We start from the raw sequence: 27,776 nt of genomic DNA, 5'->3' as shown, positions 1-27,776 counted from the left end.
ATCGGCCAAAGTTGGTTATAAAGAAGAAACTCTTCTCTATGCTTATTAGTGATGGATGCACTTTTGTTGTAAAATTGTTTGTGCACCTTAAAATAAAGTCGCTTACTAGGGACTCCAGTTGTCCATTCAATACATTTACAAAGTTATGGAGGAGTTTATCTTGTGAAATTTAAAAAAAATGTATCAAGTGAATAAAACAGGGTGTCTTTGGTTATGCCAATATTGCATTTACATTTAGCAGCAACTTGCACTGATTACACACATTGTTTTTCAGTGTCCACTTACACTGCTGGATATATTTGTTGAAGAAGTTTGGGTTAAGTGGCTTGCTCAAGGATTCAATGGCAGTGCAAACGTGCCACCACTGTATTACGAGCCCAGTTACCATACCATTATCCAACCGTGACTCTACACTACCAGCAATGCATTTGTATTTTTATGCCAGTTCAGGTTTGTTGCTTATCCCCACTAGCCTGCGTACTAATGGATGACATCCTCTCCCTCGTCACGCACAGAGCCATAACACTGGACAACCAGCTGGTGGTGATGTCGACAGCCGCGGCCGACGCAGGGAGGTACTACGTTCAAGCGGTCAACGAAAAGAACGGGGAAAACAAGACGAGCCCGTCCATCTTCCTGAACGTAGCGGGTGAGTAAAGAGAGGCACGCTCCTCGCGGCACGGCAGTTCAAGCCTCCCGCTGGCAAAAGAGCGGAGAAGAATTCAGCCGTTGACCGAGGGCAGGAAGTAGAACCGTGTTTTTTAGATTTGGAAATTCGGGGTGGGGATGCTGCTCTACTGCTGGTTTATTCTTCAACTTTTGTGGCTTTGTACTAGAATTGGAGTCACTTCCATTTCAGTTGAGGAAACGAATTGTAACTCATTACAGGTGTCATTACTGAAGTTCAATTCCATTTCCCAGCTTGACCCGCTTCAGTTCCCCAGAATGTACTTACTGTGCATAGCGCGGTGCGGACGTGTGAGCGAACACACGAGCATCACCTACAGAAAGTGGCATCGCAGCCTGGAGCCCGAATAACAGTCTGATTAGTTCCCTCAGCTGGGGGATCTTCAGCCTTTAGCTCAGCAAAGCTAATTACAGCTCTCTTTGTGCCAAGTGGACCAGACCTATGCTGTTACGTACTCTCAGCTCTAAAAGGAATACACTTAAATAGACGGACTAGATCACCTTAAAGGCCCTCTGAAAAATATTTTTCCAGGGCGAGTAATAGCTTGGACGTACAAGTTGTTTTTCAGACAAATCGTCTGGGGGAGGTTGCTACATTGAATCTCTTTGATTACATTGAATGTTAATATACGGAGGGCAAGAAATGTAATCTCCAATTATTCCAATTAGGCAGTATGTTTAACTATAATGGGCATGTGAAATATTGCCCCTTTCGTGGAGGATAAACCTACAGAAAATCTACTTTCCATTCTTCACTGAATATATGTTTTATTAATGTGTTGAAAGAGGAGGGTGGTTGGAGAATGCAGGATCTTTTAGGCCCTTTATTTTGAGGTTGATGTCAATCCTGAAAGTGACACAGTAGGAACCAGGGGCGTGTTATTTCACTTGACTGAGAACCACCTGTTTAGAGCTTGGCAGATGCTTGTGTTGAGAGAGGTTTGAGAGATATTTAGAGCTGAGAGATGCCAACCTTTTTTTTTAACAGAACAGCGTGAATAGATTTAAGATTTATTTTATGTGAATGTGTCATACTGTATGTGTACGTAAATGCTGAATATATTGCAATAGCATGACAGTGCATTATACGATATAATTAAAAGTATTAGTATATGAAATGTTCACTGATGCCATATTTGATGAGTTGAATTTCAGTGTCTGTGACACAGACGTTGTGTTTTTATTAATGTGCAAACATGTCGTGACCAACCTCATCTCCTCTCCCGCCTCGTGAGGCGATCCTGGCCCCCGTTTAAAAAGGCTGGCTCACGCGATTCGACAGGTGTGTCCTCGCCTCTCTCCTCTCTGCCTCAGTGCTGGGGCTGTCAGCCAAAAACGCCTGGTGCTTAACGGATTCCCACCGGACACTTTTATTTCATCGTCGTTGCGACAGTCGAAGAGAGAGACAAATCACAGACAATTTAAAAATGTCATGCAGGCTCGGCTATTTTAATAGGCTTTCCAACATAATTTTAATGGTTTTTATTTTCTTGAACGAATTAGAGAAATATAACAGTAGTATCATAAAGCCAATTATATCTTTTCTTATTTGAAGCATATGAAATGTATCAATTTGAGCATTTTTTCGCTTTTCACAGCATTTCTTAAATGTCACAGATAATTAAAGAGGGACATTGTTCTGTTATTTTACTGTTTTAAAATTTTGCATGCCGCACAGTTGCTTGAGTTTTGAGTTGCTGATCAGGGTATGGTGACTATTTGTGCTCCTCGCAATTAGTTTATTATTATGTTTGATCCGGACAGCAGTAATGAAGTGGCTGTTTAATGATTCCATCATTAAACTGGCAATTATCACTTGACTGCCCGAATGTCCACGCTTCAGACGAACTAAACTGAAATTCTTTTCAAGATGCGAGCTGGAAAACCGACTTTTTTTTTTGCCGTTCGAAATCGGAGGTGAATTTTCCACGCCCTCGTTAGACGGGTTTTGCGAAATATCGACAGATAAAAGGCGGTGACCGATGAGCGTGGCGGGCCTCCCTGAGCGCTTTTTCGAATGTCATTCCTAAGCTGCTGCTCTGTCGTTTGACCTTGACTGAAAACCCTCCAGACAGAACGCCGCGAGAAAAACTGCGCGGCGTTTGACAGCCTTGACAGGCTCTTCTGAGAGAGATGACTCCGTCCGAATGACCAGTTAGCTCCGGGTTTGATTACGGCGTCTGCGAGGTGTGATGGACGCTCCCCGTCCTCGGACTTAAAAAGGTTGTCGCGGCACCCGCGGGCCTTTTTTAGAGGCATTTTTTACTGTGTCCCGGGCAGCAGTGGGGTCCACCGGAGCACTCCCCAAATGGTGCTTTCCCTTTTAAGGAGACGCGACACTTTGTTCCGCACGCTTCTCTGTCAGGTTTGAGTGTTGGCCTCAAGGTTACTGGAGGAAAACACATTTCATTTGCATTTATTTTCCATTCTTCAAATGCGACACTGAGTCTGTGATTTGTTATTTTGACTGGATGAATGAGAAAGCATAATTTTCAGCCTCATACACTAGAATGCTTTACTACTGCTACTATTGTTTTGCCGTGATCACCCTCCATTTTGATCTCTTCACTCTTGTTTAGTGCATGTTGGGTATATTTCATTCATTATATGTAACTTCAGTATGATGCATATGTACTGCGTGCTTCAGTCAATTTGGGGTTCAAATTGTGATCTTGGGTCCCTCCACCTCTCACCTGCCTTGGGCTGTGGGCATTGTGTGGGTTGACCCCCCATAGCAACAGTCGTATATGACACTCAATTACGTCATTTGATCATACAGCGTCATGAGACCCAATGAGCTTCAACTGAGTGGGGCTATACGTCCCTCACTGAGGTTTTCAAATTTGGGACATGCTTCATAATTATGCTATGAATTTCACATTAAACAGGATTTCATGATATTTGGTGCAGTTCTTTTGACCGAACTTGTAAATGAAGCTCTACTCGTACTTAATTTCCCCCCTGGACATCTATTCATCTCCGTCCATTTGACTTTCTCTTGATTTGAAAAGCGTAGTTAAGGACCGTCAAGCCATCAAACCACTGATTATGAAAGTCACATGATGCATGATCAGTGGCTGGTTTGCTTGCTGAAGAATTATGAATAGAAACTCTTGAGTTGGATCATGCAGCATACAATCAGTTCTCGCAAGGACTGAACTGGCCCTGGCACCACGGGACATCTGAAACGTTTGAAAGAAAGCGACTTGAAAAAATGTAAAAAATAAAAAACCTCATTGTTGAAATTGCTAATGCTAATCATTATAATCTCATTGCAATCAGCTGGACATGTAGTTTTACCCCCTTTTAAAAAAAAAGTGCACTACGGAATCATCATCCACTCCTAAAGCCAGTGGTGGCGGTTTAAAAAACTTTGCCCCGAGTACTTTCCAGTACGGTGGGTCTGAGAACAAAGGTGCCGCACATCAATAAAGCAGACATGTGTGGGTCAGTGTTTCAGAGCCATAAAGCAGGGCACATCCTTCCATTATTCATCATCTTGGCAGGGTACCTTAAAGCTCACCTAGTATATATTGCTTGGAGGTTCACTCAAGCACTGTCTCAAGCTCAAGACCACTGTGCCTAAAGCGGGATCTGCTCCTGCACCTTTCCGTCCGCGAGAGTAGCGCGGGAGTGCGGTGCGTCGCCGTGGCGACCGCGCAGCCGTTCGGCTGACTTGGACCCCGTCCCTCGGTGTCCGCGCTACGCTAACGTCGTGAGCGGTGGCTTCAGACAGCCGGCTGACACCATCCTCCACGGGGCAAATTAAGCAGCGGGGAGAGAGGCTGCCGGATCCCACCGGCGGCCGGAGCCGCGAGGCGTCCGGCGAGCCCAAGCCAGCGTCGAGGACAGGCGTGCGGGGGAGGACGGAGGGGGGCCTTAGCGGTAGCGGAGCGGCGACAGGCGGTGAGTAATTATGGCGGATCTTAAGGAGCATATGGCGCCATGAATATTTAATCTGGGCTCTGAAAGACGGCGCGGGGCAGGAGCGAGGAAGCGTCTGCGCTTTGGGGCGCCGTGCCAACACGTAGCGGTCAGCGGGTGTTGGGCAGGGGACCCCTCACCACCTCCTGGGGGAGGACTCCCACTTTTCCCAGAGAAAAATAAATATTTAAATAGATTATTAAATAAGTCATCCTCTCCCTGTGCTTAAGGGAGTTCCTGGGGGAAAGTTCTCTCTGGAACAGGTAGTGAATTCTGTCCCTCAGAGAGCAGGAGTTGGAAAGGAGGAAGAAACTGCGGCTCTTCAGTCCAGCTTTCCTCTTTACTTCTCACTTCCTGGCAGAACACGGGCCTCAGCCTTCTAGGGGAGGTGGGGGGGGGGGATGGGGGGCCTAGAAGTCCACGACTTCTGTTCCAGCCACTGCATTTAATTGCTTTGATTAACCCGGGCCTTTCCCCAGTTAGCCATTTTTTTATTAAAATGATACATTACAGCTCAAGACAGCACATATGCCGGGTACTCAAATATTCATATTGGAGCGCATTTTGGTAAATGCAGCAGTGGAAAGTGCTATACAGCTAATGAACTAATAGGACCAATTACGCGGAGGTAATTGGTTGGAACAGGACACACACCTGTCCTCCAGGAATTGAGTACGGCACCCCTCCGGTTCAGAGTCTCACGGCAAATCTCGCGCTGTCATCTATCAGTGTCATTGACTCTGTCACGCGTTCTGCCATTCACTGTCAACCATTTCACTGGAGGGCAAGGTTCAGCTTTCAGTTCAGATAGACTCATCATTGAGACCAGATTGATGTGAGGTTTTTTAGATGACAAATTGGCTCTCCGGTTTGTTGTGCTTTTTTTGCTCGATAATGCCTGGCTTTGTGTGGATTTACAAGCACGCCGCTTTCACGAGAAAGCGTGCGGTCGGATAGTTTGTGGCGAGACCGCAGCAAGACTTTCAGTCTTCCTTTTTGTTACCATGAGGATTGATAGCCCCTGGCAAACTATTGTCTGATGGATGGCAAGGCTCACAGTTAAATCTTACTTAACTCTTCACTGAGGTGTGTGACTTTAGTGTTTTCTCACCTGTCCGCTCCTTCGACCAGGCTGATGGTCCATGAAACAGCCACGATGAGCTGCTGCTGGGAAAACATACAATTTCAGCAAAGAGATATTCTCTGATGGGCATGGTCAACACCGCAACTTTGTACAACAGGCTCTTACTGTAGGTCTGGAATCAGTCAGTATTGTTTGACATACAGACAAGTCTTTCTTCCTTCAAAAACACAATGACAAAGATTTATTGTATCCAATTTATAGTTTCAATCATAATGGTGTCCCGATTTACAGTAAAAGATTTACAGTATCGCCAATGCAGTTGCCTCTCAGAATTTACTGTATCAGCTAGGATATATAAATTCGTATTATCAAAGAGAAGCTATGCTGGGTTTGCTGAGAATTGATTTTTTTAAGAGCTTGAAGCAAGAACAACAAAAAACTTTTGGCTGGATGGCTGTGCAATATTGATGATGGATTGCCCACATAGTGTGCCAAAGGAATGCCTTTGGGAATGCCAAGGATGCCTAGAATCCCATAACATTCCTAAATTAGATTCCCTGCGGACAGTAGTCTGCAAACCTCCAGTTCTCCGTTTCAGCCATGTAGGTGTATTGATTAGAAAATAACGGACAAGCTTTGAACCCTCAGCTGTGTGCACTATGCCCTCAGGCCTAACATGGTTGAACCAAGTCTGTGGTGACCGTTGGGGGAAATTTACACAATATGCGCTCAATAAAATCAACTCTACAGGCTTTTGACTATGGAGAATGCAGAAATGTGGTTTTAAAGAATGTAAAGACAAGATTTCCTTCTCTGGTGCTCCACCAGTGTGCATGACTACTATGGGGCCGCCATCACGGAAGGAAGCAGGAAGACCCGTACAGAATGTCGGATATTTCGAGAATTGCGTCGTTAAGATTTAATGAACCCCTCCATAAATTTTAATAATAATCCTCCTGGTGCCTGATTATCCTTGAGTCAAAGTTCTGGGTTTACCGAGCTGGAAGTGTCCCAGAGAGACCCGGGATGCTTTTAGTGCTGATCGTTTTTAAAGCAGGTCTCCTTTACCAGGTTAATCATCTGTATTGTCCTCTTTTCCACTCGATGTTTTTTTTCCCCTCATAATCATGTTTCCCTGTTTCATTAGCCAGATGTGTCTCTAGAAGCGCCTCATGAGCATTTGATTAGCGGGGGCATAACACCGCACTTCTCGTCCCTGACACTCATTGCTGCCCTTAATTGGCAGTATCTAAAACAAATTTGTCCCTGGAGAGATTAAGTTTGGCTCGCCGTACCTGCGGCTTGATAAACTGTCACCTGTGATTTGATCGGAACCCTTGATGAGAATAGACAGTCAGTGGCTTAGGAGTCACCTGGGTTTCCAAGGTGCTTAAAAAATTTAGTTAGTGTCCTTATTAGTGGCTACAGTACTGAGCTTCAGCCTTTGAAGAGCTCTTGACACATGCAAGGTTAGCTATCATCTACCTACACAAGTTCACTTCATGATAAAAAGTTTTATAGAATTCAATGGTTGATTACTACTTATAGTGAATCATGATATTTTCATGTGGGGTTATTTGCATTTGAGGCAGCAGTTCAAGCAAACTCACCAACTGGATTATGACATGACACTTGGTAAAGGGAGCTGTTGAGCTGGCTGGAAAGCAAGCAAGCAAAATTTGCTGTCTTTACTGTGAACATCTTCACTCTTAACAGTTTCACTTGTTTCACTAATCACTTCCATTGTTTTAGTATTCTTAGTAAACTTACTCAAACTAGCTTTAGCCTCTGCTAGCTTTAGCTCCTGCTTCTTTGGTCATGTGAGTGGTATTCCACTTTTCACAATTGACTGACTCACTATCAGCTTGGAAGAAGTCTACAACAAATCAAGATTTCTGCACAAAACTGGCTAAGGGGCATGAGCAAGCCCTCTCTTTTTTAGCCCCAAAAAAAGCTCTGTTAATGAAAAGCTGCTTATTTTTATGCCTTGGCACATTTGCTGAATGGCCCCATTTGCTGGGACTAAAACATAGAATCTGCATATCTTAATAGTAGACTTTTCTATCAGAAGAATACATGTAATTTTTCCTTCAAGCAGCCTGTGAGAACTACTGACAAATAAATCTGGGGGGAAAAAAAGGCTTATTCTTGAGAGGGGAAGATTGTTCTTACTGAATTGGAAAATGATATTTGAAAATCTGATATTTCACTAAAGAATCACTTGTCAGACTATGGCAAAGAATGTGAAAAGTCTGTCACTGGCAGCCGGACACGGCATTCTTCCCGCGTGAATCGTGTCAAAGGTATGGCATCATAGTTATAGTATTCCATGCCAGCACTCAAAATTCTTGGTAGGCAGGTAAGGCATATTTTGTTTGCTGCACCTAAATGGTAGAACTCAAGATCAATTAGTCATTTCTCGATGGCCTTTAACTGTAAATTTAACGTGAGCGCATTGCATTTTGTTGTAAATGTTAACCGTTATGCAACAGGCAAAACTGAATGAAGTCATGAGTATCTAATTGCATATTATCAAAACAGTTACTCTGTAGCATCGTTAAACATGGTGGTGACATTTCATCAGTGCTGTTGTAAAATAAGATGTGGATCTTCATGTGTGATATCACGCTTGGACCATCCTTCTTTCTGCATATACAGAAGCATTTCTGTATATGCATGTGTATGTGTAGGATATAAATTAGAATTCAGACGTGCAATAATTTAATAGATTCAAATGCACTTTAATAATGTAATCCAGGTCTAATACTCCACACTGCTTTTCTTCCAGTAAACAGTGTTTGCTTTGTTTTACTAAACCAAATATTGACAACCTTGATATTTTTAATTGTTCTTGTACGAGCCAGGAAATGTTAAGTAGTTACAGGCTCCTGTTGGCTTAGTCACGTTTAGCATTTTTTGTGAAGTACTTGCATTTCAAATTGAAGTTGTATACTTATTGCTTTTAGGTCGTATTCAAATTTTAATAAGAAATCTACTGGATAAAGTATTGACCCTGGTAAAGGCTTCAGGCTTTTTTTTTGCTTCTCTCATATTCAGGTGGGATAATGACCTGCATTCAGTTAACATTCTTACTGAATTTTGGCTGATTATTTGACTCAAGTTCAGAAGTTAATTTTTTTTTCCTCGCATGATCCTATCACAGTCTATACCTGTTTTCTTTTAAGGCGAGAGTTGATATTTGCATTTAATTGTGAATCACACTGAATAAGACTGGAGAGTCTGGAAAGAGTAGGTTAATGTGCTGATGAATATTGAATGACCTTGTTTGGTTCTCATGTTCTGAAAATAAGAATAACAATACTGTATATGCATGGCTGTGTGTATGTGTGTGTGTACATGTTTGTGTACACTGTGTGTGTGTGTGTGTGTGTGTGTGTGTACTTGTTTGTGTACACTGTGTGTGTGTGTGTGTGTACATGTTTGTGTACATGTTTTTGTACACTGTATGTGTGTGTGTGTGTGTGTACGTGTTTGTGTACACGGTATGTGTGTTCCTCAGCACAGACCCGCTGTAGGCCAGGCCTCCACAGTGACTCATTTATCAGCGGTAAATGTTTTGCTATTAGTTGAGCAGTCACGTCCAGGCATTTCGGGGTCCCTTAATGACCCTCGTGCGGTGCCTTTACGAGATTGGGTTCATTGTCCTCCTCCGTTGGATTGTCGCTCACTGTAAATTGCTTTTATGGCTTTTATCGCTGTGCTTCACCTCCACGCGGGACACATCCGAGGCCAATCAAAGCTCAGCCCTGCGCTGCGAGCAAGAGATTTTAAGGAGTGATACGTGGGAGAAAACATGACGTTCATATTAGATACATTTCGTCTCGAAGGCCTTCAGGGGCTGTTTCGCAAACGAACTGTCCTGAAAACCGTACCTCCCAGGGTTCCTATGTGGTCTCTGATTCACATTCAGATTTAGCTGGAGTCTCCAACAAACATCTTACCTTCCCGCAACCACATCTGCAGACACACACACACACACACACACACGCACGTGCATACACACATGCACACGCGCACACGCGCACACACACACACACACACACAAACGCAGACATTCCGCTTATACTAGAGCAGTGGCTCAATATGCGCAGATCATATTCTACACAATGCGGTGCCAAATGTAAAGTAAAACACGTCACGTTTTTCCTGTGTTTTTTTCTCAGATTTAGCTTAAATATGGTATTCTCATACAAAGATGTATGCTAAATATGAGGGTTTTTTTTTTAAACTAATATGAACTAAAAGGTTTATTTAGAATGACTGTGAAATCTGAAAAAAGACTGATATTCAGCATAAATCTTCGGGGGACTGCAATATTTAGGCGAAATCTGAAGAAAAAACACAGGAAAGATGTGATGTGTTTTACTTTACATTTGGCATCCCATAATACTGGACCCAAATGGAGACTCAAAAAAATATTTTCAGGAAAAATAAAAAGTGTCAAAAGAAATCTTAGTAAGCATCCATTGCAGTACTTTTTAAACAACGTGCTGTGATTTCTTTGCCCCTAATGAGTGGCTTGGATATGCAGGGTACAGCGTAACAGACTAGAAATACATGATTTGGCTATTCAGTAATTATTCATTTATTTGACAGATGTCCTTGTCTAGGGCAATTTTCCGATGGCTTCGCAGAATAAAAATGTCAAAAGAGGCATGTCATTACCTTTGAAATGGATTACTCTGGGCCCTTGTCAATTCTCCCTTGTTTTCATTTGGATCGCTGGTTAAAATAAAGTTTGAAGATCATTCTTCTGCTGCGCTTAAGGCATTTGGTCTCATTCCGGGAGTCACCGTTATTAGGATCCCACTGCTGTCTTCCATGGGGTTGTAAGCTGTGCTGTAGTCTGCAATAACTCACTCTGTGTCCGGTGGGCCCAGGCTGTTTTCTTACAGAGGCTAATGTGTGCGGTGAACCCTGTCTCGGTGCCGGCCTTCTGCAAAACCAGCAGACTGTAGGTTCTGCTGACATCATAATAAGCAGAGAACTGTGTGGTTTCCCCCCATCTTTAGTTTCCATTCTGTATTCATTGTCAAAATACATTAAAGGTAAAGTCTTATTGAAATGTTGAAAGTCTCTCTGCATTGATTCAGTTTGGTAATGTATTTCTAGGCCATATGCTTTACCTGAAATACTTCAACCATTTAGACACAAATTCCAGCAAATTTTCACTAATATTGCAAGCAATTTCTTTCATATGGTACTTTATTTTGGTTGGCGGCATGTTTTGCTGAGTATTCTCAGGTTCTGTATGAGTCTAATAGTAGTCTAGATTCAAGTAATATTTCGAAGATGTTCTTGATCCAGGTTGGACCTTTGCCCCACAGAGCCAGTGGGTGGCCTTGTTCTAAGGTTTATAGTCCAGGAAAATCTCCTGGCAGGTTTTCCTCGCTACACCAGGATATTAAGCTGCATTCGCTTCTCAAAGCCCTTCTGACCGCTGTGGAGGACAATATGAAACTCTGATGAATGATGAATATCTGGAAGTGTTGCCCACACGCTCAATATGACCTTGGCCTAGGTTCTGTCAGAATTTGCCTGGTTAAATTTTAGCATTTAACAGGTGCACTTATCCATAAAAAGTCAAACAGGTTATTTTTGCATAAAATCCACTTATACAGCTGGGTATTTACCGAAGCAATTAAAGTTAAGGAACTTGCCAAAGGGTACAACGGCAGTGACCCACTGGGGAGGTCCAACCTACAACCACCTAAGCCAAAACCAGTAAAATCCAAGCATCTATTTAGTTTTCCTCACAAATCCAGTTTGCACAAGTCAATTTCATCCATTACTGAACAGACCAATCTGTATGTTAAAAACAAACACTTCTGTTGATTGAGTGACAAAGTTATGAACAAGTGTTGAATGAATCCAGACCCTTGTCTAATTGTGTGCTGCTTCAGATTCAGATTCTGGCAGAATCAATCCTTTTTAAAAACTGTTCACTTTACAAGTCTTGAATGTAATTTGTTCAGGTGTTTCCTGAAATTTATTAGACTTGGCTTTTTTTACATAGTCGGATCTTATTTATCAGTGGAATTGCTTATTGTATGGGAACTCAAATAACTTGTCCCAGGCTTGTAATACCTGATAACCTCTGCAATGATTTATATTCCAGAATGTGTATCTCCATGAACTAGAAGTGGACCCTGCTGATTAAGAAATATTGGTCCCATGCAATCTGTAATGCTTTTATTTTGGTATACGCAGAGTGCTGCGGTACATTCTTCATTTCACCATCTGAGGAAATGCCTGTCAATGCAATCTTCTCCCTCACCTCAAACTTTTTGCATGACTGGACTGGGAATGTTCAAAGCTTTACCAGCATAGTTTTATTAGGTGTCAAAAGTAATCCCACTGGAAGTGCTTCAAAACATAATCTTGATCTAGTCCAAGACATAACATTGACCTGTAGATTCAATCAACATTTGCCCTAAGTTTTCACTGTGTATCAAACTCTTTGTAAATGGTGCTTTTACAAAAAAAATTAAATTAATAAATAAAGACTGACTGATTGGTTGATTGACTGATTAATTAATTGATTGATTGGTTGGATGACTTGTGAAAAAAATAAGATACTTGTTTAGACCTGGTAAATGTAAGTTAAAGAAAAATGTTGATTGAATCTAGGCCACGGGCTTAACTCAAGTTTGAATCGATACAGCTGTGGATGTTACTGTAAACTATCAGACACTGTCATTCAGTTGATAACATGGGTCAGGGGTGGGAAGGAGAAAGGGGTTTTACAGCAATGTTATGGGATTTGTAGTTTTTTATTCCCACAAATTTAGCTGGCATTCTCATCATCACTCATAGTGGAATTGGGAGTGGCATGTTGATGGTTTTGGCTTTTTGCTGCATTAGTGGCAACAAGCTTGTACCCAAGTCAAAAAGCACAGAAAATGGGTCCTTCATGAACAGTAATTATGTCTTTGGAAGGGCTTGTGTAAGTGTGCTGCTCCCCACAATGCCCCCACCACAAATTTCCCATCTTAACTCATTATTTTGTAACTGCTGAACACAACAACCCCATTTATCAGTAGAAAAACAAATGCAGTTTTTGAGACAGCATGTGTGACTGTCAAAGGGTTCAAGGAACTGCTAAGTAGAAAGTTTGTGTTTTGATGAAAAGGTGAGTAATCGCCATTATCCAAAAAAAAAGAAGGTGGATGTAAGTACTTCAATAATATATTTCCTTGCCTGAAAGGGCAAGAGGCACTTTCCTAATGCTGTTGGAAACAGTGGATGTTAATAGAATGGCTAAGGAGGTGTGTCTGTTTTAATGCTGCTGTTTTGTTTTCTGCTGAGTTCTATCCTTGGACTTGTCTGCCTGTCTGTTGGCAACTGTGCATCAACAAATGTCCAAGAAAGTGTAGCTACAACAGAGCTGCCCAATCCTGTTCCTGGTGATCTACCATCCTGTAGGTTTTCATTCCAACTCTAACAAAGCACACTTCATTTACCAACCATCTCAGTGAGCTGCTAATTAGTAGAATCAGGTGTGTGAAATTAGGGTTAAAATGAAAACCTACAAGGACTGTAGATGTCCAGGAACAGGACTGAGCAGCCCTGATCTACACCTTTCCTCAGTTATTTTTCCATTTACCAGCGGACACCGGGGGGCCGTGTGCTGCAGAGGTCGTCTGGTTGGTGAAGCTGCGGGGCGTGGGGGAGCTCGACTGAGGACTCGCATGCCTGTGCAAGCTGAGCCCACATTTTTTCACATTTTTTTTGCTCTCGGCGGGAGAAGCCTTGATTGCGTTTAACCTTCAGGGACAGGATGCTGACTGCTCAAGCGGCAGCCTCACTTAAAGGAAAGAGAAATATTTTTTATTGACCCTCTTCTCAAGGAAAAGAAAACCTCTGACTAGAAGCAAAAAAAAAAAAAAAACAACTAATAAAAGCTATTCAACTTTTGTTTGCAAACCGCCTCCGCCAGGGCGAGCTTTTCGGAGCGTTCACGCACGATGCCTCGGCCCCATCTCTGGCAATTAAAAACGGCTGCGTTTCATCACGCTAGTTCCAGCTGATTTAAAGCAAAAGAAAAAAAACAACCGCTTGCTTCAGAAGGACTTGTAGTGTTCATCTCTAATGAGATGTCTGCTCATGTTCTTCAGTATAATGCGGATTAGAGTTCTTCAGTGTGCACAAAACATCGGTGTGTGAAATGTTTTCTTTCCTTCACGCTTGTAATCTCTGAAGTTACGTGAGTTCCCAATATTGCACACCTGGCACAGCGAAACCAGGATAGGGAAGTCAGCCTGGATTTTTTGAAAAGGTTCCTGGTCGGTGGGCTTTTCTGTTATCTCAGTTTATTTTACCCAACATGCATGGTTTCTCCTCTTGAATCTCAGTCTCTGGATGTTAACCCCGGTGGGTGTTTTCAGGTGAAATGCCTTGCTTCAGGGTGCAACGGTCGGGCACCATTACGGATTTAGACCTGCAGTTTCAAGCTGTCGCTGAGCTTACTGGGCTATGCGCAAATTCGCTAAGTACCACTGGGCCTCTGAGGCATTAACCTTTGTTTGCCGCTGTCATTGCCTGCCGATGAGCTGCAGTGATACAGTATCTCTCTTTGTGGCAGCGCCAACAGAAGCATGCCTGGTGGTTTCTGACTCAATAGGACGAAGATTCACTTCAGTCAAAGAAGCCACAAAGCCACATAGAGACTGTCCTGGATCATGGCAGTGTTAATCTCTGATGAATTCCATTGATTTCCCTCAAAACTGTTGTTGGATGCTCATAAATTTGTGATTGGTGGAGTGTCCTTTAGTGATCTCTGTGGCAAGGTCAGTGAAACAAACCCCTTCTGATGATCGACAGGAGCTTGATTTAAAAAGGAACTTTCCAGGAAGTCAGAGATTTGCTGTTCTATTTTAACCATTAATCTGCTTTTCCTGTCCACTTAGATAAGCACTTCATTGTTTTCTGGCAACAAAAAAGCAATTCGCTAGTTTAACGTCTTTTAAAAGTTTAGGAAATTTTCAACATAATTTTGATAAAAATGGGTGAATAAGATTATGCAGTTCAGCTCTTATAAATAAATTACCTTTATCACTGCAGGGGAGATTTGGTTACCCTGCAAAATCGACCCCCCCCCCCCCTTCCTCCTCCCTCCTCGCTGCAGTCTTCAAACTTTTCACTTTCCCTTGTTTTATCTTCTTGATTGAAAAGCAACTTGAAATCAGATCACCCTATAAAACAGAGCAAATAAGGTTTCTTTGTCAGTTAAGAGGTCCACTAAAGTATTCAGAATGCTCCATCCATCCATTATCTATACCCACTTATCCTGGTCAGGGTCGCGGGAGGTGCTGAAACCTATCCCAGCATGCATTGGCCTGCTTTCTGTTAAAGTGGCATAACGCTATTTATCTTGTTGACAGTCTTGTGTTATTACAGAAACTTGTGATATGCTCCCATTTGAAGCAAATAAAGTGTGTCTTCATTGATAAGGGTGACCCTTAGTGAGGGGGATTTTGTGGGGGGAGCAGTTGAACAATACTGCCTGAATGTATTTGAGCTCCAGCTATGAGGAACATTCATTTCCTGGAACTGCAGATCATTTTTGAGTAAAAAAGCTAATTCCATCCCCTCCTCAAGCTTTAGTTACCTTTCACTCACATTCTCCGGTAATTGTGGAATTCATTAGTTCCAGAAGGCAGCTGTTACCCTCATTTTAGACTGTCATTATTGGAGTGGTTTTGATTACTGCTCTGTGCTCTCTGTAACAGGGTGAACACGTCTTAATTCAATGCAACCAGGTGCCAAATTAAAGTACGAGAGTCTGCAGTGCATGGGGTTTTGCTTTCATTAGCCATCGGAAGAGTCTTTTCATATTCACAGCAAATTTCTAAACTTCAATTGTCAATATGCTTGCAATTTTATAATTATGTTTATATCTTTACATCATTCGCCCAGCAGGAAGAGAACTTTAAAGTTCTGCGTTTGCGCTTGGTGAAGAATGGTTGTTTGAACGCCACAGACCAGGAGTGTGTAAAGTTACGTATTTCCATTGAAAGTGGCGTGCTTACGGGTGGCCTTGTCTTTTTATTGGTGATGGTACGTTCCAAGAACTCAGCTTGGCAATATGGTTTCCATGTTCTTGTGCGGTTTCTTTTGCTGTGCCATTTGGTTATTATGTTATTTTTGATGTATAAGATAGTTGCCTGTCAAATATTCCTTTCAATTGCAGTGAAATCGCTGTTTTTTGTGAGGAGTCTTCGTATTTGTCCTTTGAATCAGGGTTCAAGTCAGTGGTTCTAGTCGGTGCTTCTGTGTGATCTTCGCACTGCGCTGTGCATTAGGTTAAGTGGCCTGGGTTTGATTTGCTTCAGTTTTGTGAAGGATGTGTGCAATTCTTGCAATTCTTGCGTCAGACTCTTTTCTTCAGTGTATTCCGTTTTTCTACATTGATTTTGTAAACATGGACAGGGCGTGAAACCAGAAAATAAATGATGTTTTTCTTATTGAAAAATGACACGGTGACCCAGCAGATGTGCTATCGCCATGCTGTGGCTGAGTTATTACAATGTGGCTGCGTAAACATGGGCTACAATCTGTAGCGTTTTGTCTGCTGTTTGCTGTTTTTTTTTCAGGTTTCTTAGGATTTTGTGAACAGGCATCCTAATTCCCAACAAGTATTTGTAACTTCAAAGGAAACCCTGATCTGTATACACCCAGGCCTGTGTGTGCCCTCACTGATAACGGTGGGCTCTGTCAGCACTGGTGTACAGTGTGGCTAGAGCTCCTTGAATCCGGAATCTGATTTGGCATGGAAAAAATGCCCCTGACAGCACAAGTCAGATGAATTTGTGAAGAACATATAAAAAAGGATGAAAAATACGCAAATGAGGACTGAAAGTGGATTATAAACAAGGGGGAAATGAAAAAGAGGTTGCCTCGAGTCACGAGGAAGGAGGGATTGCTTATCTTATGCAGGAGGCCCCAGTGCTCATTTCTCCCAGAAGCTGTATCGGGACCGTCGTGCCAAATGAGTTTGCATTACCAATATGTCTGAGAGCAGTGTTTGCCAAACGTGCTGTGGTACAAATGGGCATCTAGCTCCAAATATTCAGAAGCATTTTCTGGTTTGGCAGACTTGGCCAGTGGCTCATCTCCAAATAAGGAGCCAGCTGTGCACATTGACTTTGGGTGTTGACTTATCAATCCAGGGACGGATATTGAAAGCATAAATGTCTCCTTTGTATGCAAAAAGTGAAAATAACTATAGATTAGGGTTAGGCAAACATGGTCCTGGAGTGCCAGAGATGTTCCTGGTTTCTATATTCCATCGAAATCCACGACTATACTTGAATTCATTATTAGGCTTACTGAGTGCAGGTGAGCATGTGCTTGAGGCACTCCATTCAGGCTCTGAATATTCTCAGTTGCTTAATAATCCATCAGACAGAGATGGAACGAAAGTCAGAAGCGTCACTGCCTCGACAGGATCAGGGTCACCTACCCCTGCTGTGGATCATTATAGAAACCATTTTGAGACACTTACGCCCACAGGTTGTTCCTGAATTACAAAAGCGTGTGCAGCTTATCCTGTTAAGTTACAGATCTGCTGTAGGACATGGAGAGTCCCACAGTCTGGTACCATAATGGTATCCATGACAATGTTTCATCAGGCCCAGCTCAGGTTTTGGATGAGTATATCAGAGGAGAGGAGTGTCTTTGCTTCAGCAGTTTTTCTTCCTCTGCAGGTGTCATTACAGTGACAGGAAGCTGTAGTACAACAGGTCATTCTAAAACAGAAGAAACAGGGGAAATAAATGTACAAATGAAAGAAAAAAAAATTAATTTATGTATTAATTAATGAATTGATTATCCAGTTGATAAAAATACTTTTAATTACAGAGATAAAGATGCATGAGATAAAAAGAGCAACTATTCAAATAAGAAATATGTCGGTGTTATACTAAAACCTTTCAAAATGAAATGTGAAAAAGCTGCTTTTTTCCATTCACTATAAAATGTTGGTTTAGTGACGTTGGGTTTTGAACTAACTTTATTAGTTGACTTGTGAATATACTTGGATAAGAACCTTATGTATGTGAAAAAAATGACAAAAAACTTCAATCTTTTCAATCTTGCATTTCATTATAAGCATAGGCCAACTATGCTTGTCATTTTGCCCACAGTCTGGAATGTATCTTCCATTGCACTGCATCAGGCCTAATCTTCAACACCCAAGGGGACTCTAATTCTTCTCTGTGAGTTGGAAAGTTCTTCTTTGCAATAAAACTTCTGTGTGGTGAAAGAAAAAACCACCCTACTACCAGTGGGGAAAAGTTTTTTTTAGAATTTCAACCTCTGCACTCTTGTTCAGTTGACAAAACATAGCTTGAAATTGCATCTATAATTCACTTTTTACATTCCTTTCAAAATATTAAAAAATGTTGATGAAATCCCCATGGAGTCTTACTGAATAGATTAATTGTCTTCAGTCTGTCTTGATAAGTTAAGTGTTTGATACCCAGTCTTGTTGCCCTCTGTGCTTCTTTTTTAACAGCCTTGCAATGTGGTGCCCCGACACAACACTCTAATATTATAAAGGCATTGTATAACATTATTTTTAACTTTCTTTTGTTTAGTTTAAAACTAAATTGTATTTGAATTAAAATGTGTTATTGCTCAGTTTCTGTGGAATTCTAGATAGTTTATATTTTGTAAACTATTTGAGTAACTTACAACCTGTGTGCTAAGTCTTTTTAGTTTAGTTTAGCTTCAGTTTCTTGTCATCACTCAATTGAACTGTCTGACTCTATCATATCAAGGTTATTACTACAAATAATGAATGCACAATCTTTCCATGAGTTCTCTCTTTTAGCATTGCTACTTAAATTCTTTGGTCAGACAAAGATGTGTTTTGACTGGTTGCTGTTCAATTTTATTTATCATTTAATAATTAGCTCTGTTTTGTTAAAGAATTATCTTTCAAGAATGAGGTCAAGGATGAAGTCTCACAAGTAAGGCGAAATAAATGAAGATTGTTCTTGGTTTACCTGTATACCATACAGTTGGGGGAGCTATAGTTTATGCATTTCTGGACCCACCATACGCCCTGATAATGCATATCTGTACCCACCATACGCCCTGATAATGCATATCTGTATGATTCTGTAAAATTTAATACAGGCAATTAACAGCATCAAATAGGTACAGATTGTTTTTTAACCATCAACTGAAATTGGAGGACTGTGTAGTACAGAGAAACTGCTTTACTGGGTACCTCAGTTCAATACTTGAACTGAGGCGCCCAGAAAATTGAAAATTGTGCTGGTAAACAGAAATTGTAAAGAACAGTGCAATAGACTGCTACTGTGTGTAATTATTTTGATCCCACTCGCACACTTTTGCTGGATGAACACGTTTCAGAGACTGCCGCCTGATGAAATGAAAAGAGATCGGTTGGCATTGTGTGTTTTCTCAGAGCTGAGAAAAAAGGCCGCCTTCTGTGGGGGGGTGTTATTGTCAGATGACAATAAACAGAGTAACTGTTTCCTGTCCTTTTGCCCTGTGAAGCCAAATCTCCCATTAAGGCGCCAAGGTTACTTGAGGCCTCCGGTTAAAATATTTGCCTTTTTATTTGCCTTAAACATCTTGTGTCATCAACTTTTGTCTGTATTCAATCAACACTTGTCCTTAACTTTGACTCGCAACTTAAATTGCCGTGTTTGGTTGAGGACGGGTGTCGTTTAAATACAGCCCGTTAGCATACAGTTGCGTGCTAGACCTTCTTCCCCAGTTACATTGAATATGGCAGAGGCAGTCGCCATATATTCTGGCCTGACTCAGAACTGCCACCCTATGGAGTCCGCAGTTGAGTGAGTGCAGAAATGGGCTCTCTGGCCTTCCCCATATCTCTCGGAAAACAAGCGCATAAACAAAAGAAATAGAAGCAGGGGTAGGAAACGCAGGCGGAAGGGTAGCGGCCAGAAATGAGTTTCCCTCCGCCTCAGCCTTGCAAGTTTATAGTGCATTCCTTCCGAATGAGACCTGAGAGTACCTCTGGGGCGCTAAGGCAAGCAGGAATAAGGGTAAACACAGAGCCGTATCAAACCCGACCTTTCCGTCTCCATATTGCAGGCTGTCCTTGTACTCACATTACCTCTGCAGTATGTTTGCTTATTTTTAGGAACAGGGATTTTTGTTTGTGTATAAATCTTGTAATGCATGGAGACTCAGTGCTCAAAGGACACACACCGTATCGTCGCATCATAAGACAGATTTCTGACTGAAGTTCTAAGACTGTAATTTTGAGAATTTTTCCTGTGCTGCCAGAAAAGTTAATCTGTCTCTGTCTGTCTGTCTCGGTCTGTCTGTCTAATCTGTCTGTCATTCTATTCATCCATTAACCCAGCAGTGGCAACCCTAAAGAGGACGGAGGTGCATCTTAGTTTGGAGTTTAGTGGCTTGTGGAGAATGGGTTACAATTTGTGTTTTGCATTGGACCTGCCCGAACCACCACATAACTGGTTTAATAGACTTGGCCCAGGCTAGCCACTCATGAAATGAACCAGTGGCCTATATTCAATCAAGATTTGTCCTTAACTACGTCTTACACAAGTTAGGGACAAATGAGATTGAATCCCAGCTGGTAGGTTAATATTAGTTGCATTCAAAGCCTTCGTGCTAGCCCACTGGGTAGCAGAAGGGACGGCTCTGTTATATGCATCAGATGCTACACACCTGCCTATCCATTCTGCTACCTCTGCATCTAGGACACGTCTCCCATCTGTTCTGGCCTCCCGGTGGTGAAATGAGCTTTCCACTGCAGCACCGTAGAAAATGCTGCCCAGCTTCCTATGCAGACTGAACACAGCTTTTAAAACATTGCCATGTCTCCCTGACCCTCCCTTTAGATAACCTTCCCTTTTCCCTTTCTCTGGATTTCCTTTTGAATAATGTTTTAGCATAGCTGTGTAAAGACAGGTTATCTGTCTGTTCGTACATTATTTTGTTACTATACGGATTGGTTGCAAGGTTACTGTACTATTACACTTGATGATTATACTTGGGCCTCTGTGCGTTCATGGGAACACCGCATTTTTGTATTGATTGTAAATGAGACTAACACTGATGTTCTCCAGTACTGTGCATTGCTCTGGATAAAAGTGTTTTCCGAGTGATTGCAATATAATACAATATAATTCATAAACAAATACATATTTAACTTTTTCTGTAGTATTTTTTTTTTAAGAATATATAACAATAAATAAAAACATTCTAAATTAGCAACTCCCAATTTCAATAAAATTTCAACACTTTATTTTCTTGCCTCCGTAAAGATACTCTGAACCAACCAAACTGCGTTTGTGTACAATACAACATGTACCTCTTGCCCTCTGAAGCCACATCAAGGCATCAAGGTTACTTCAGGCCTCCTGTTAAAATATTTGTTTTTTTTATTTTCCTTTAACATCTTAATAGCTGCCATTGACAGCTGTATTCAGTCAACACTTCCCCTTAGCTGGCGCCGTGGAGCCACTTTTCACACACGCATGGAGACAGCCTGCTGAGTGTTGTCGCAGTGGTGAAAGAACTGACATTGTTTGACTGTGGAGTTGAAAAGTCAAACGATAACCTGTCAAGATCACGAAATAATCCGCGAAGTGACTGTAATGATACTGACGCTGACACTGCCGAACCGGAATGTCAAATTGAGGCGGTGTGAAACAATAGAACTGCTGCCGGTTTTTTATTCCAAGCATTGAGGATGGCAGTTCTGACATGTGAAGTTAAATCCCTTTTCAGATTTAATTCCTGTTAAGTGTCTGTTAAAACAACCAAGAAATATAATACAAATGTAATAAATATTTTAAATATTATTTATGTCATTATTTTATAATTAAAATGTTGGATACAATTACCTAAAATCTTCATTGCCCTAAACCTACGGTGTTAAAAAAAGGCAACCACATTGTCAATTTCGGCATCCAAAATTTGATGCCTGGTTGCCAAGCCTGGCAGCCACTTTTAAAAGTTAGTGTCGAGCCCTGTAAAACCTTTTGTTTGTTTTAGCCTCAACAATGCCTTCTGTGTAGCATGAAATATATAGAAGAGTCATATGCAGAAATTAAAACAGTATTATACTTCGCAAATGCACAACAAGTTTTAAAATTGTTTAAAAACATGTCCCTCTCAAAAGGGCATCACTTCAGACACAACAGGAACTTGAACTTTCAAATTCTACTCCCAAAGCACAGAGCAGCAGAGATTTGAGATTTGCATGAACATCTGAATTGGGGTTTTGGCAGTTTAAAGTAGATGTGGAATACAAATGGAGTTCTTCACAAGGAGTTCTTAAACAGATGTTAAGGACAAATGTCACTTGTACTCTGTTTGTGCGGTGTTTCAGTTGATATGTGTGAAATAAATGCCAAAAATGATTAACCGTATAACCATATGAAAGCCGGGTCTCAAGGACAGAACAAAAAAGGTGTAATGGTCAATTAATTTAGTGTCTCGCTTGAAGAACGTAATTGACATATAAATACTGGCTGATCAAAGTAAAAGTTCTCTCCTTTGAATAGCTGCCCAGTCCTTCAGCCTAAGGGAAATAAAATGCATCCGTGGCCAATAATAGCTTTTCACACCTAGAAAGACAGAATGTTTCTTGAGCCACAGTGTGAGTCTCAGGTCAGTGATGCACAGTAACAATGAATGTGATAAGAAGTTTTTTTTTTATTTTTATTTTTTTAGTTTTTCTGTAAAGAAAGATAAAGTACATTACATTACAAGACTTGGGACTGTACATACTGGATTATGCATTTTAAGTGCATAATTCACACATATAGTTGAATTCTTTGTATAGTGCTGTAGGTAGCTCTCACCCGATGTCAGGACATCGCGCTGATGGAACCGCTGCATTGCTGCAGGTGCAGCGCTGGTGATTTTGGGCCATGTCTTTGGCTCTCGTGTCCCGGCAGCAGTGGCACCTGCCACGTGGCTTTCTCGGCCATCTTATGTTGCTGGGCTGTCTCGGACGGATCGTCCGTTTCCACTTCACACAGACTGATACAGGCGCTCACATGGAGCTTTTAGAGAACAGCCCATGGCGCCCTCTAAATGTGTGTCTCGATTGTGCAAATATTTATTCCTAAGAGGTCTTTTGAACAAAACTGTTGGCACTCAGTCAGTGGTTTGATTGTGTCAATGTTGTATTTTAGTTGTGTCTGTTGTGTAGGAGGATGTTTCAGGATGTTTTGGTAAAATTCAGATTTTTTGATGTTTCTTTACTGTACATGACATCACACCATTTTCCTTTCTTTCTTCTCTCTCCCTATTACCCCTGCTGGACAGTAAGCAAGAAGAACCGAGGATCTGTAGGTAAGAGAATTTATGGAAACCAAGGGCACTGTGTGCCAAACCTTTTTCCTTTTTTAAATTTGATTTCTTGTTCATGTATTATGAGAAACAGTGTTTTCCATTGTTTTATGTGGTGCACTGTGAAACAAGTAGAACCTTTTTTATACCTGAAATTCCATGAACGTTTTTAAGCAAGAAAAAAAAACACATTTCAGGTTCATTCTTATTGGTCTTTTCTGGCCGAAATGTGTTTTTTTCTTAGCCAGTGCCCCTGATAAAGCATTGCAGGATCGCAGATGGTCTGTAATGCTTTTACGGAAGACATTATGTTGTCCATTTTTTTGTTAGTGTCGAGGAGCTATAGCTCCCTCCAGCTCACAACAGTCATGCACCTTCCGAATTGAAGCCATTACTGTGAGGCCCCCTGTTCCATCCTGATTGTGGTCGTTGTGAACACTCTTGACGCTTGTTGTCATACGCACTGATGAATTGATTGAGGCTGTCTCCATAGGTACTGTGACTTCCCACAGCATCGCTACATCTTTATCCTTTGGCTTGGTGCTTTAGGTATAAGTGTTTGTGCTGCAGAATAATGCCCGCTTAGGCACTGGCACTTGTCAGGCATCAGAAACCGTCAGGGCCGCTGTCGGGTCTTGGCGTTAACAGCAGGCTGAGTCTGAAGCAGGCGGTGGCTCATACATTCACATTTTTCCACAGGCATCAAATGAAAATGTTTGGTTGTGAAAGAGAGACTTGCATCCCCTGCATAAACGCCCCCCCTCCATCCCTTCCTCCCTCCACCTGCTCTAACCTGGCAGAAAACACCGAAAGCTATGAAGACAAGCATGGCGGAGACCGACTCATTAAACACGGTCCGAAGACCATGACCTGTCATTAGCGCTGCTCTGAAAACGCAAGTGCAACGTTCAGCGGAGAAGAAATTGGATCACAGCAAAAACGCTGAACCGAAATACATTCTTTGCTACTTTTACGGGGTCCGCTTGGGTGAACTCGACGTGAGGGGAAGCAATTAGCGGGTAAAATTGGCCTGCCGTTCTGAGGAAGAAGATGGAGACATCTGGGTTACGGGATGCCGTGCGGTACATCCCATCCACAAAGAAAATGAGCTGGCGGTGTTAGGCAGATCCCTGGTGGATAGGGTTGAGTTACCGGCCTGAGAGGGCTCTGCAGAGCGGCCCAGACGGGAGGCACAAACGATGAACTCTGCCAGGAGTGGGAGAGATGCCTCCGAGGCTGATCCCCTCTGACAGCCCGTCCACTGCGGGAGGCCCGTGGAACCGACAGTCTGTCACCCGGGAAGCCGGTTTCATCACAGCCCGTTCTTTCCTCCTCTCCCTCCGGTTTCTCTCTCTCGCCCTCGCTGAAACCCCGGTCGCCCCGGAGAGCGCGGCAACCCCCGCGGCTCTTTCCGCCGCCCGTTCTCTCTCCCACGCACCCCCCGCCCACCTGGCTCGGGGTTGCGGAACCGCCTGACTCGTTTCAAAGCCTCTGGAGCGCTCCGCTCTCTTCCTCTCTCACCTCTCAATCTCCTCATTTGAATTCAGTGCTGTTCACGTTTCTAACCCAGATGGAATGTACATTGCTATTTACGGGCTCCCTGGGTCCATGGCAAGCTTCCTGGAGGATCTAGATATCGTGCTCCTCGTCCATCAATATTCATCTGGATGGCACTCCAGATCATCCGATTTCCCCTCCCTCATTACAGGAGTCAAAGTCCTTCTCTTAATTCCATATCCAGCCTATCCCCAGTTATCTCAATCTCTTCCTCTTACCTACCTTTTCTTTCCAAGTTCTCTACCCTTGCAGATGTCAGCATGTTCCATCTGCTGATTTTACATCAGCTAACCACGTGCTGCCCCCCCCCACCCCCCTTCCTTTATGTCCCATCTCCCATGTCTCCTTCCATGGTTTCTCATACCTTGTTTGTGCTGACAGTGGGAAGCATTTCCCCTCTTTTCCCCACAGCTGACACTCAGATCTCACGTAGCATCTCAACATGCCTGAAGGGCATGTCATGCTGGACGACAGACCGTCATCTTTAGCTCAACCTTGCTAAGACTGAGGTACTGTCGATTCCTTCCATGTCCTCACCACTGCTAGTCTTCTCCTTTAATCTAGGTGCAGCACGCCTAGGGGTAACCCCAGATGACCAACTCTCTTTCTCTTCCCATGTCGTGGCTGTGATTCAAGCATGGAGATAATTTTTTCTGTCCACCTATTCTACAGGGCTCGTATTCAAGGCCCTGATGCTCTCACTGCTGCAGTTCCTTTACCACTAGTCTTGTGCCACTGAACCCTTGCAGCTGGTACGGAGCCCAGCTGCACTAGCCTACAATCTTCCCAAGTGTGCTCGTGTCACACCCCTCCTCATCTCACTTCAGCGGCTGCCTGTTACAGCACACATCAAAGTGAAAAGGACCTTGGCACTAGACTGCAGGGCAGTGAATGGAACCGCTTCACCGCACCTTCAGTCAATCCACAAATGTTACGCCATGGCCAGATCCACTACCTGGAGGCGAGCTGTTCTTCCCTCACTGCATGGTCATTTCTCCCAGTCACAATGCCTGTTTGTACTGCCCGAACAAACTTTCCAAAGGGGTCAAGGCTGCAGAATCTTCGGTTATGTAATGACACAACCTGAAGACCCACCTCTTCAGACTCCATTTTGGTTCCTCTCCAACCCATAGCACTACCACCGTTGGTAGTGATTCAGGTTATGGTGTCTTTATGGTTTTAGATTATGTTTTGTCTTATGGCTTTGTTTCTCAGAGCTTGTTATTGATCTCATCTGCATTAAAAATTTTGTTTTTTTGGTTAGCTTAGTTAACTTTAACTAGAGCTGGTGTTGCAGCTCTGTCATTACCCAGGTTTGTCACTGTTGTTTTTATTAATCAGGTTAATGCACTCATGTTTCTCCTATATTGTAAGTTGCTCTGGATAAGAGCACCCACTAAATGTAATGTAAGAGGAGAGAGCTCTTCTCATAGCACAAAGGGCATTCTCTCAGGACAATTAAAAAACCCCAGGTTTCTCTTCAAATCTCAACAGCCCCCCGCCACCTGTCACCCCTCACCCCTCCCCCTCCTGGTGTTTTGAGTGATGTCTTGAAGGGGCACTGAGCCTGCCTCAACAAAAAAAAAGAAATAAACTCCCTGAAACATTTCAGGTTAATGTCCACCACAACAAGTCCAAAATGTGTTGTCCTTCATTTATGATATGCACGCTAAGTCATAAATGTGAGGTAAATGGGTGGTATTTGTGTTGATGAGTAGCTATGGGTACCCCTCACAAACCACAAGTACCCATTGGAGCACAGGTGTAGCATGTTTATGGCTTCTGGAAGTTGGTGGAACAGTTCAAGGAAATGTGTTAAAACCATCATGCTGCCATCTCTGGGTGAAATTCATATAGGCCTCGCGAACTTCAGCCTGGATTAAATCAACCTTCTTAGGCTCACAATTTAATGAATGAAGGAATTCAAGTCTGTGCACTATTCATAATCATTTGAATTCGCACACACGGACATAGTTTCGATCGACGAGGAAAAAAAAGGTCCTGACAGATCTTTGGGGTGTGAAATGTTTTTTGTGTGTGTGCAAGTAAAAGTGATCACAAGACTTCACTTGCATTTTTTCTAGAATTTGTGCAAAAACAGCATCCAAAAAAATCTATGCGTGGATATTGCAAGCACATGTGTAGTCACCAGTCCTAGTGGTTTCCACCATTGTTTCTCCCTTTATCTTGCAGATTCTGTTTTCTTGGTTAGAGATTTACCTACAAAGTTTGACCAATTTTGTGTATATTCTGGTAGTCTTTTAGCAACTTTGGTGGGACTTAAAAAAACAATCCATCAGTCTAGACATTCCTCCAGAGACACTGCGTTTGCACGTTCAAAATGAGGCCACCCAGATATACGCCTGCGAAGCAGTGATTGTATTGCAGGGTATGGTGCCTGAAGCTTGCTCATTGATATTCATACCTTCAGTAATTTGTTTTTTGTGCAGAAAATGCAGATTTGAAATGCGCTTTAGGGCGACTTAAGAAAATGCACAGGGAATGGCCTGTCTGAGTGTGTTATGTGGAGAAAGCAGTATGGCCCTTTTCGGGGGGATTATGTTTCATCCATATAGACTGAGGTGCAAATAAGAGAATATGGTTATGCCAACAAAAAAAACATTAAAAAATAATAATAATATAACATCACTTTATTCTGTTGATGATGTGAGAATAGCCTGTTTGCTGTTTGTCTTCCACTGATGCTGAAGTTTTCTTAGGATCACTTGCTAACTTTCCTTAGAATTTGGGTGTCTTAAAGCAGGATTCATTTCCTTTAAGAGCAAAACAAATAAAGGTAACAAGGCAGAAATGTCCAAGATGAATTAAGCGCAAAAGCACTGGAGCAGAAATTTTCTGTTAAAGCGAGCACACCCAGAACCACTCCAAACATTCTGAAGCCAGTTCTGCTACGCTGCATCGATCCGCTACCAAACATTTACGATCTTACCTCCCTTACACTCCGAAGCGGGACCGCTGCCAAGTAATCTGTCCATAATTTAGTTTGTCTGCAGTTTTCAAAGATTCCCTCCATCTTTGGAGAAAGGGACACCGAAGAGGTCTGCGGTTAATGAAGCGTGGCTAAAAACAGGCTGCGATCTCAGAGCAGATTGCGGCACGCTTCATTAACAATTCATGCTCAGGAACCTGGCCATATATTCATGGGAGA

General features: G+C 42.4%; 1 protein-coding gene across 1 annotated transcript in view; it reads left to right on the top strand.

Annotated features, from left to right (window-relative positions):
* The window catches only part of sdk1a (sidekick cell adhesion molecule 1a), a 281,598-nt gene that overhangs the window by 160,435 nt on the left and 93,387 nt on the right, over positions 1-27,776 (top strand). Inside the window, exon 5 of the mRNA XM_064315729.1 lies at positions 516-649. Coding sequence (XP_064171799.1) covers positions 516-649 — 134 coding nt within the window. The remainder of the gene's footprint in view (positions 1-515; positions 650-27,776) is intronic.

The sequence above is a fragment of the Anguilla rostrata genome, chromosome 17 (assembly GCF_018555375.3).
Source record: "Anguilla rostrata isolate EN2019 chromosome 17, ASM1855537v3, whole genome shotgun sequence".
In the NCBI taxonomy this organism is placed as follows: domain Eukaryota; kingdom Metazoa; phylum Chordata; class Actinopteri; order Anguilliformes; family Anguillidae; genus Anguilla; species Anguilla rostrata.
This window is presented reverse-complemented; position numbering and strand designations above follow the sequence as displayed.